At 43.6% G+C, this 11769-nt stretch overlaps 1 protein-coding gene across 1 annotated transcript; it reads right to left on the reverse strand.

Moving 5' to 3' along the window:
• Positions 1-1199: 1199 nt before the first annotated feature.
• On the reverse strand, positions 1200-7508 carry LOC126282342 (lipase 3-like). Its single transcript, XM_049981999.1, has 4 exons — positions 7360-7508; positions 2936-3182; positions 1445-1603; positions 1200-1223 (listed from the first exon to the last, which is right to left on the reverse strand). The coding sequence occupies exons 1-4, from the start codon at positions 7506-7508 to the stop codon at positions 1200-1202; spliced, it is 579 nt and encodes a 192-aa protein (XP_049837956.1).
• Positions 7509-11769: the final 4261 nt, after the last annotated feature.

The following is an 11769-nucleotide window of genomic DNA, read 5'->3' on the forward strand; positions in this document are numbered from 1 at the left end:
TTATAGAGGACGCACCATGTGAGGCAGAAATCAAAGCGAGGGTTCAAGTCGTAAACCGGTAATAGTTCATTCTGTATCAGCTTTTTAAATCGCTCAGTCTGTCAAGGAATTTCAAGCTTCAGCTATACAAAATCTGCAGTGTTGTATAGTTGCGAAACTTTGATTGTCCGGAAGAAAGACTGGACTAATCTCGTTTTCGAGGGAAAAAGTCTTCAGGATGATCTACGGTCCGGTGTAAAATGAAGTCATTGGAGAAAGGAGGATCCGGCATAATTTAAAACTGGATGAAATCCACAATAGACCAAGCGCCAGGTCTGATGGAAAGCAAGCATCTAGTGTGGACACGACATGTCGCTCGGATGAGTTCTGAAATCCATAAATCTCCCTGCGGAAGAAGGCCACTAGGAAGACGGAAAGGAAAGATGGAGATATGGGATCCATGAGGATGCAGATCGACATAGAGTGTGACTGGTGAGAGAAGGCACAGCACAGAATCCAATGGAGGAGGAGTCTTGTAGCTGTACGCAGTACTCTGAGCCTGACCGCGTAAAGTAAAATAAGTGGTGTTTTCGGTCACATCACAAACATTTTGCCTAAGAGAAGAGCTAAATCAGGAACCAGTATTAATCTATGTCTCTAAAAATGAGTTATAATGGCAATAATGAGTACAACAATTGAAGAAGGGGAGTCTGTGTAATGTAATACATGAAGTTTGAGAGAGATACAGGTTGACCATGCAAGCGTTAGAATAACTGATGAAATCTAAACAGGCTGGAAGCCTAATCCATATATCTGACGGCAATAGTACTGCGATGGAAGTATATAAAACTTTGTTGCATAAGAACTAATTAAAAACTTATCGTTACTCATTTACTGGCGTCTTGACGTGTTAATTAATTTTTACCACGGTGCAATCTTTAGCGTACATCAGGTACTAAGATCACGTTGCCTGTCGGAAATGAAAAAAATAACAGGCATATGAACTCACAGGAGAATTATGTCGGCACATAAATTTAGAAGTAATGGAGACATGAAGCAATGAGAGACCAGTGGATGTACTATGGAATGTTTAGACTAGATAAGACATACATAAATTTTTCACAAGTAAATTATCAGATCAAGGAAAAAATCTCTGTGAACCCAAACCAGTGAAAGCGAGGGTAATGTGTAGCGTATCTTTGCCGGAATCGTTACATCACTTAGGAAGAAGCTTGAAATATGATCTGCAAAACACAAGAAGTATTACAGTTGAATTAAAATAATTTCCAGTTGGCAGTTTAGGAAATGAGTGTCAAAAGCACAGTGAAACACGGGAAGAAGAAGAATTCAAAGAGACTCTCGAGAAGGTAAATTTCAGTGAACTTAAATAGCAACTCTAGAAGACATAGCTTTACATTACACTTAGTTCAGTTGTTTTGTGTGGAAACGAATACCAGCAACTTACCTTAACTATCTGCTCCTTATCAAAACCACAGATGAGAAATACTACATTGGTACACATTGGTTCTGTAATTGCTTTTTCTTTGCAAATCTTTGGTTGAATAAGCCTGATCATCTCTTGGCTAGGAGTAAACTTACTAGCTCCAATTAGATCCATAAGCACCTGTAATCAAGATACACAAGTACAGATGAATATTTTAGCTCCTTGCACCTAGAAAAATGAGCAAGTGTCCGTTCCCGTTATTTTCTACGCAACTAAGATATTATGAAGTATATTAATATTAACTGAAATTTGAAAATTTTGTTCATATTGTTAATTAGTAAAATCTGCCCGCTTAAAATTTGACAATATAATGTTACCCACGTTTGTTGATAAGGTTTTCATGAAATATTGTTTGCTTAATGTTAATGCCGATGCTGAACTTTACTAACGAAACTGGTAATACCGTTACTGCAGTTCTACTACTCAAGAATACTTACCTGATGTACAGCTATTACTGAAATCCAGTTTTGTGAAACTACTGATTTCTTTACCGTAGCACCCCACATCTTCGTCATTGATATTGTTCTGTCATGAAATTACGTGAAAATAACGTGTTACATGTCTCCATAACACAGAATATTAATCGACTAAATCTCGAATGATTGCAATTTTTTACGTTTAGATGTATTTGTTGGATATGAAGCGATCACCACCAGAACATCATCATCATCATCACAGACATAAAGAATTTGGCCTATTGGTCTGTTCCGCCTCTAGTCAGTTTGATTACAACTGTTATTATTAACAATTCTAAAACCTGCATACACTACTACTGTGAATAGTAAAATAGGTGTGGCCATCGCCTCTACAAATAACGAGATGAATACAGTCAAAATACTGCAAAAGAGCAGTTCTGTGGTCACTTCTACGTTCTCAAGTTGGCGTTTAGCAATCAGTGTTTCCATGAAAAAAACAATTATTTCGGCTGGTGTTATAATTATCTTCGATTTGAAATTAGGAGTTGATTTTACTTCACCAAGCTGTTGACCTGTCACTGCATTGGATAGCTTCTTAGAGTAATTAGAATTTGTTCTCTAAATAATCGTAGTAAAAAGCAAAACGTTGCACAAATGATGGACTAAGACTAAAAAATGTCGTAGAGTGAAAGTATAAACATTTCAAGGAGACTGGATAATAAAATAAGAACACTGTTGTCACATTAAGGGAAGCCATTTCCGTGTTTATATAGGCGGTCCTGAACAGGAACTAATCTTTAAGCTATTATAAGTACAATTACTTCAAAAAATCGTTTCCTTCATTGTCCCGCATGCTTAGCAGACAGCGGTCAAGTAATTTTAATAAAGACCAAACATATAAGTAACAAAAGAGATAAACAATAAATACATATAAACAAATGTTTTTTTATACGAGAAGTGACTAGTGTAGATTTTATATTTCATGTTAAAAGAGAATGTACATCAAATGTAAATGAGGGTTTGGATAAGCTCTTACCTGAGCGGACGTTGTAAAAGGTGCCAAAAGTTGGAACAGTGGGCTGATCATATGGTTCATGTAAGCAATTGGCGCCAAGCTGAACATGGCACGAATCTTTTCGTTGTACTCAGGCTTCATTGACATTCCGACGTAGAACATGGTAGTCCCCATGGAATGTCCAACGTAATAGATCTGCTGGTGCCCGGTCGTGTTTAAGACATGGTCTATTTGTGCCGGCATGTCATAAATGCCATGTTCGTGCCAGCTAAAAACAGAAAAACGGGCAGTGACGACGATGAGCAAATAACACTCCTTTCGCTCTTCGGAAAACATTCAAAGGAAAATCAACGAATAAGTGAATAATAATCACCCACAAAATTCAGTGACACAGTCCGAAACAGTTTGTAATACATGCATGTTTAAGTGCACATCAATGAGTTGCCGAAATGTAGGTAACAGGCATTGCGTAAGCTTGTGGTGCTGTGATGGTCATGAGACGATTATCAAAACCTGATCATACCAAACAATAAATTAAGTATAGTTTTAAATAAAAAATAAATAAATGGCGTGTGACGAGGGCCTCCCGTCGGGTAGACCGTTCGCCAGGTGCAAGTCTTTCGATTTGACGCCACATCGGCGACTTGCGCGTCGATGGGGATAAAATGATGATGATTAGGAATACACAACACCCAGTCCCTGAGCGGACAAAATTTCCGACCCAGCTGGGAATCGAACCCGAGCCCTTATAATTGACTGACTGTCGCGCTGACCACTTATTGTTTTTTTTTGTTTTTATTTATTTATTTATTTTCCATAAAGATCAGTCTCTTAAAAGGAACATCTAGATCATTTCATGGTATAGTATGTGCATTACATATGGAGCGGTGAGAGAAGCGTGAGGTTCATGATGAGCTGTCAAATGTGCACACCGACTGCACCCGGCACATCCCAACTGCGAGGCGGGGGGGGGGGGGGGGGTCGAGGAAGACTGCCTGAAGATAGCTGGCAAAGGTTTTCCGATAGTGTGACCATCTATGAACCTCATTGTGGGCTTGCTGCAAGAAATACCAAAAGTCAAGTCACGACTTGGCAGCATCCCCATAGAGGTACGCGATCGTCCAACCTTTGACCCAGATGATCGACTGTGATTTAGTCGCCGGAAAGTAGTCACTCTCCGGAAGTAAGAAGGAAGCAGGTGTAATATGTTGCGGGGTCATACGGAGGTAGCAAGCCACCATCTGTCTTCCTAGGAGCCATACGTCCTCCACCGCGATGCAAGTTAAGCGGTGATGGTCGTCATCCACTTGGCAACCTTTCGGGCATAGCGGAGAGTCCACTAGTCCAATTGCATGGAGTCGTTGGTTGGTGTTGAACTTGCCACACGTGACAGAGAACCTCAGTGCCCGAACGAAGGTAGGAAGGAATTTTTGGTGCACATGTCTCCAAATCTTCGGCCAATGCAACGTGGGGTGTTTGAGTTCAATGAAATTACGACTTATCCGTCGTAGCAGCCAAACATAAAAATCCTTCGCGCATGGCGGTCTCGTGCGTGGAAGCTCGTCTCTGATATAACAAAGTTCCGCGATAAATGTTGATACATGCGCAAAATGTGGCGTAATGTTGCCCACCGACACCGGATGTGTGAGGGACGCTGGAACTAGGAGATCCAGTAGGCGAGATGTAAGGGAATCACGCCCGCTACGCCATTGCTTGTACATCGTGGCTAGAAGAAGCGCCGTCGCTCGGCAGTGAACATTCGTAAGTCCGAGTCCCCTCTTGTGCGTAGGGAGTGTGAGCGTTGCGTATCGCACCTTGAGGGGCGACCCAATCATCACAAAATAGCCTAGTGCTGATTGAAGTCGACGTCCGAGCGTGAGTGGTAGGGGCAGGATCTGCGAAATACGCACCATTCGAGGAACCACATAAGTGTTCAGATACTCGACTCGCTGCAAAGGATGAAGGCGCCGTAGGAGACGTTGTCGGACCATGGTACGTGTTGTCTGTAAGATACATCGGTAGTTAACTGCCTCAGTATGTTTTACAGATGAGATAAAGTCTATGCCGAGATAGGGGAATCGTTGCACATAAGGAAACGGACTGATTTCTTCCGGCGTAAGGCCCGTTCCAACCGGCATTGCTGCCGATTTGTTCATGTTCACTGCACTACCCGCCGTCACACTGTGGTCCAACAACAGTTCAAGGACCGGCTTCACCTCTTCATAAGAACGAACGAGCAGCAGGAGGTCGTCCGCATAGGCACAACATTTGAAGGTGTAGCCCCGCAGTTCCATCCCACAAAGAGAATTTGCTAGCCTTCCAATCAATGGTTCCAACGCTATCGCGAACAGCAGCATCGAAAGAGGGCAGCCCTGGCGAATGGATCGTCGAATTTGAATGGACACTGCTTTACGCCCATTAACCTGTATCAAGGATTGTGCGCCCCCATAAATCTTTCTAAAGAGACCAGTAAAACTGTCTGGAAACACCATTTCTTCCAGTACAGCGTACAGATATTTGTTGCGCGTCTTATCAAAAGCACTGTCAAAATCAATCGACACCATCGCCGCTTTAAGCCAGCACTCCTCCGCCAGCGCTATCACACCAAGGCATTCGCCAGTAGCTGTTTGCACATTCACCGATCCACCCGGTGTCGTCTGTTCCGGAGAGAGAACGCTACAAATTAACATCGGGACGCTAGCAATCGTGCAAAGATCTTATAGTCGGCATTAAGCAGGGTGATGGGGCGATAATGTGTGACCGTAATTCCTGGCTTCGGTTTATGTACTGGCACCAAGAGGCCTTCCATAAAAGCCGGTGGAATAGGCGCATCGGAATTTAACATCTCGTTGTACATTTGCGTCCATCTCGGTGCCATTTCGTTGCGAAATTCTCGATAAAATTCAGCAGGAAGTCCATCAATGACTGGTGACCGATTCAACGCACCCTTTGCGATCGCATCATGTACTTCCTCACAGCTAATGGCTTCCAGTAAGGTTCCCGCGGCTTCCACCGTCAGTGTACGGGAGACGTACGTGGCTATACGTTCGAGGTCATCGACAGGGGCTGCTTCTTCCTGATAGATGTGTTGGTAATGGTCGACGAATGCAGAGACAATGTCCGCTTGACGCGTCACTCTTCGGTCTTCGCGGGTAATTAATTCCCGTACCAAAACGCGTCGTCGGTGCTTTCGTTCATTCACGACGTGGGGCGTGGAAGGAATCAAATGCAGTATCGTATCGTGACATCTGGCGCTCACCATGGTTCCCTGAAGACGTTTCCGAGCGAAAGCCACTAGTTTAGCTTTTATCCTTTTGCGTTCGATCCAGACGTCCTGTCCTGGCGGACCATCGTCCAGGTCGCGCAGCGCTGCAAAATAAAAGTCGGTAGTACGGCGGCGTCATTGTTCCATCTCTCTGCTATATGAGATGAACGTACGGTGAAACAACGGTTTAGCACAAGTCAGCCACCAATCAAGCTTCGTCGCATACCTTCCAACCCTTCGCTCGCACATCGTCCATGTCTCAAGGATCCGTTGATGGCATTGAGAATCATGTAGATGTTGAATGTTTAATTTCCACGGGGCCTTACTGTTCCACACCTCTCTACGGGGAAGAATCACCGTACAGATGTAAGCGCTGTGATCTGAAAATGCCAATGGCCAGCGTTCCGTGTCCTGGACATCATTTGCATGAGCCCATGAGATATAAATGCGATCTAACCTGCTCGCCGAATGACCTGTCACATAGGTGCATCTCCATGTCGTAATTCCCACGTGTCACTAAGTACAACGTCGTGGACAACGATTCGCAACTCTTGGCTGATGTTTGCTTGCGGCCATTGGTCTTTATGGCTGAGAACACAGTTGAAATCTCCACCAATTATTACACATTCATAACGTCCATGGAAAAGTGAGGCAATGTCTTCTGCATAAAATCGGGCCCTTTCCCGCCGCCGATTGTTTCCCAACGGTGCATAAAGATTGATGATGCGTGTCCCAAACGTCGTGAAAGCCATTCCCCTGGCCGACGGAAGGTAACACACGTTTTCCGCTGGGAAGCCATCTCGCACTAAACTGCCACCCCACTCCCATTGTGATCTCTATGTGACGAATAGGATTGGTAGCCTGCCATGTATGGGAGTGCAGCTATGTGGATTCCCTGCAGCTAAGCAATATCCACATCAGATGCCCAAATCGTTTCCTTCAGTAGGTGTATTTTGGCCGGTGAACGCACGTCATTTATATTTAATGTCGCAATACGGTTCGCATGGCGTTGAATCCCACTCTGTCGAGGCGCAACAACATCACCCTGCATCGGCGCTAGGGGCTGAGTTAGAAGACGTTCTCTCGACCCTCTCCCTTCATCTTCAGCAATTATTAGGCCGTCTTCATGAGTGCCGGCTGCCTCTGTATGACTTCCGGCGCCTCCTCAATATCGTCATACCACATCTCTGCAGGCAGTGATATATTCGTGTCCATAGCCACAGCATCTGCGTCTGGAGAGCCAACTGGTTGTGATTCCTCTTCAGCATCACCGCGTCCCGGTACCATCAATGTAACAGACCGCTGCGGGTCTGATCGAACAGCTTCCATTGTCTCATCCTTTTTCGTAGAGGCTGTTGTGTCGTCTTGGTCCACAGGCACATCGCCGTCGGAATAAGGGGAGTCATCCCTAGGAGATGTCGTGCGACGACGCCGTTTCCTCCTTTCGGGGAACGTTGTTTGCGTGATCTTCCTTTCGTGTCCTCATATTGTAGGGAATCACGGGTGCCCGCCAGAAAATCATCCGTAGGAACTGGAAGTGTTTCGAGTCCCATCGCTGTACTTTGCGGTAGTTCGGTCGAAACTGATGTTGTCGTCACAAAGTGCGTTCCAGACGCCACAGCATCCGTAGTGGCTGGAACTGCTTCCTGTACTATCGGTGTGGTGTGCTTGGTGGGAGTTCTGTCTCATCTGATGTTGTCGCCGTGGATTGTATGCTCGATGGAGCAGCATCCTCTGTCACCCCGACGTCTGCTACAAGGTTTCGGAGAGTGCCATCTTGATCTTCCACCGGGGCTGTGTCCTTTTCTTCATCAGCGGACGCAGTGAGGGCTCCCGCACATCTGAAGGCAGTTGCGTAATCTGCCGTTGCATACAGTTCGACCTGAGGTGTCTCTCCTGGCCATAGCCAGAACATGTACGTGGCTGACCATCGTAAATCACCACCGCCCGAGAACCACCAATTGTCAGATAGGACGGTACATGCTTCTGAAGATCGATAGTGATCTGTCGCACTCCGTTAAGAACGGGGTACGTGGCGAATTGTGTCCAGCGTTCTGCTGTGTGACCATGTACCGTGCCGTATGGCTTAAAAGCCTCGAAACTTCGTCAGCCGGGAGCTCAAATGGCAGCTCAAAAACACGTATTGTCCGTACACTCAGACCAGCATGTTCTACAGTTACTGTGCCGACATTCCCGTCACTATGGCAAAATCGGAGACCTACTTTTGTCGCCTGTAGAATTCTCTCACACGCCGCGTCATTTACCATCTTAACATACAACGTGGGACTAACGATGGGCAGGTGAATTCCGACAATATCGTTTGGCTGTATATTGACGTCCTCTCGAATGAATCGTTCCACTGCTAAAGCCTTTGGTCGTTCGTAGTCTTTGCAGGAATTGAATCGTAAATTAGTTTTCCTGTACTTGTTCGCCATGATCGTTGTTACTAGCCCGCGCGCAGACTAAGTCCACAAGTAAACAAACACTCGCAAACGCCGCACAGGTGCAAGTATCGGACCTCCGCTTCGCACGGTCGCTAGCGGCTAACTGACCACTCAGCTACCGTGGACGGACGGTATAGTAATAAATGCACCGAGAATTAACGGTTATATGACTGCGGTATTGCATAACTCACTTCAGAAAGGTTCTTTCCACGATCCCAAGAGTGCGGCAGTCCTTTTCAATCTTGATTCAGTAAAATACAAGCGATTAAAGGACACTTTTAAGCTTAACTGAAACGCCTGTGGAAGTACCCGAAAACGTAAATAAATCAAAAACCCTGTAGGACAAATATGTCTCTCGAGTAGCTCGCTTTGTATCTTCTGGCATAAGGAAAGAACTATCGTATTTCTGTCCGGATAGGTTAAAATAATGTAAACATATTCGTATTCTTCCTATACTTATGCTTTTTCGTTAGAGCAGTAGACGTTACTACAGGCTAAATTGTGACTTCTTCGTCTGTTGGATTATGTGGTTGGTCACTGCTGTATGGGGAGTCCATTGTTACGTAGAAGATTGTTATTCTGTCACTCCTAATCTTTTGGCAGGTATTCTTCTGTATTGCATTTACATACTTCAAATTTTCCTGGTAGCAGTCGCTATTCACTTCTCACCCTTCCGACAATCAGCGGCTTGTTAAGAGTTTGACACGGCCAGTTTTTTCCATTGCTACCTAATTGACGATTAGCGTTGCTTCGTATTGGTGACGATCCCATAAAATCATTGGTGTCCTCTGAAGTATAGAAATTACGAGATTATATACGCAACAAGTCTAGAAGAATGACGCGGAACTGCAGCGATTGCAATATATTGATTGTAAAGGAAAGTGTGAGTCACGTTTATTTTCTGTTGTGAGCACTTACGGTCAATAGACAACCATCAGAAAAATTTGAAGCGGCAGTGTCGTGGCCTTTGAGGTAATACCGTCTGGTAGCTGACGAAAACTGAGCAGAATGATTAGGACTGTTTTTTAAATCGAGATTATATGCGTCCGCAGTTTCATATAATGAATACTATCCTCGTTGCCTATCACACTGCATTCTGGTTTAAAACTATGGTTTAATTACGCGAAGGTATCAATGACGAAATAAATGAGGAAATACGTTTGAGTTTAGTTTTTCATTCTTGAAAATCCCCGAACCAAATTTTAGTTAATAAGAATAGATCGAGGAAGCTAAGAACTTATTGATGTAGAAGTCCTAGTTGGTGTATCAAAGAACAATTGTTAAAAGGGTGAAAATGAAGTATCCTCTTTACCTATATACATTGTAATTACTATCACTGTATTTTCCAGAAAAGAGAAAGATAGTATCGCACTTTCGGCTTGGACAAAACATTTTCTCCATCAACTGATGCTAAACTAAAAAGTTCCCAGATCTTATTGGTGGACCGAATTTTCAACTTGTAGTTCTCTGAGCGTCATTCTGTCTTCAGTGCAGGATAATGTTAATTACTTTGATTCACAGGATCTTCAGTGCAGGATGATGTTAATTACTTTGAATCACAGCTAATTTTATGTGTAACCGTACCTGAAATTCCAGAATTTGTTCTGTTCTGGAGATAGGGTACGATGTCTCTGTGAGTACCAGTTTCCACGGATGTTGCCGAGCCAAACGTCGTACCCTTCGTCAGCCAGAATGTATGCTGAAACGGGAAAACCATAATTGTTGCAATATGAATTCGATGTACACCGATGTATACAAAGGTTAGATTTCAATTGTTATATCTGCGAAGGGGAAAGAGAACTTTACAGTCTATAAGTTCCCGGTCGATTTTCGATTATTAGAAAACTGTAATAAAATCTTTGTTGCACCTGTCAAATGGGTTGCTTATCTTTCGTCTTTCTTGAAACGTATTGGTGTTTCCGCACTTTTAGGAAGAATTACAGAACGATTGCAGCTTACTTTTGTTATGCAGCCAAATATTTTGAACTTAATCGCACGTTTGTAGGATCAATACTGTTTTACTACACGCACGACTGTCTCAGTTGCTGTCCTTCGGTTTTGTCTGATTCAGTATCATCAGATATACAGTCGCCCTGTAAAAGGAGTATCGAGAAGAAAGAGGCACAAATACTGAGCCTCTAAGTGATTAAAATCATTTGGATATTAGGCCGTGTCATCCTGAAACTAAAACAACTATTGAAACCTTTGCAGTAATTCTCTTCAGCTGCCCTGAAGAACACCACTGTAAACACGGTTTTAATTGTTTTTTTTTCAGTGTCAAAAACACGGAGTTTAACGCCTAAAAACATTTTATTCAAATTCATACTCACTGTGGAAGCTTACGAACATATATTTTTCTTTTTGGTCTATACTCACAACTTCCTTCATGATACTACATTTTGTTTTAAACAGCAAAGTTATTCGTTTAACGGAATTCCATGACTATGTAAAGAAGGAGTTAACGATACCGCCTTTCATGAAACTATTTACTGCGGATATTTACTCAAAAATTGCTGAGCAAAGTACTGAAATTGAGATTCAAGACTGACAGTGAAGTTTTAGCTGTATTGTCGCGTAAATATTGCTCAACGGGGCAAAACTTTGTCGTGACGGTAGATTTATGTAATGCAAAGCTCTTTGCCGCCGAACACCGTTTCTGATCTCACCCATTTTGAAGGATGAGAGCAAAAATTAAGCAGAATATGAGCAATATACAAAGCCCGCTGAAAAATGTATACACGCGTTAAGTATCGAAAAGTATTACTTATGTGTTTATTTTACATTTAATAGTTGATCACACATGTTGTACAACCTTCAGTTTATCACATGGTTACTTTAAGTGTTCAAAATGTTCACCGTTGGCGGCTATAAACAGAATGACGAGCGGTCGCCGTAACTACGTCAGTCAATGCTACAATGGAGATCGCTGCACATGTGGCTGTAAGCTCCTGGTGAAGTTCCTCCAGCGTGCTTAGCTTACGTCGATAGAAGTTATCTTTCACAGTTCCTTACGAGTAAAATTCCATAGGGAACGAACGCGGAGGGAACTTAATCGACCCTCTTCGTCCGATACAGTGTCCGGAAAACTGTCATCCAGGAAAGCTAGTAGGGCCATGTGGTAGTGTGGTGGCGTCCCAGCCAGACCT

Source organism: Schistocerca gregaria, chromosome 7 (genome assembly GCF_023897955.1).
Source record: "Schistocerca gregaria isolate iqSchGreg1 chromosome 7, iqSchGreg1.2, whole genome shotgun sequence".
Lineage (NCBI taxonomy): Eukaryota > Metazoa > Arthropoda > Insecta > Orthoptera > Acrididae > Schistocerca > Schistocerca gregaria.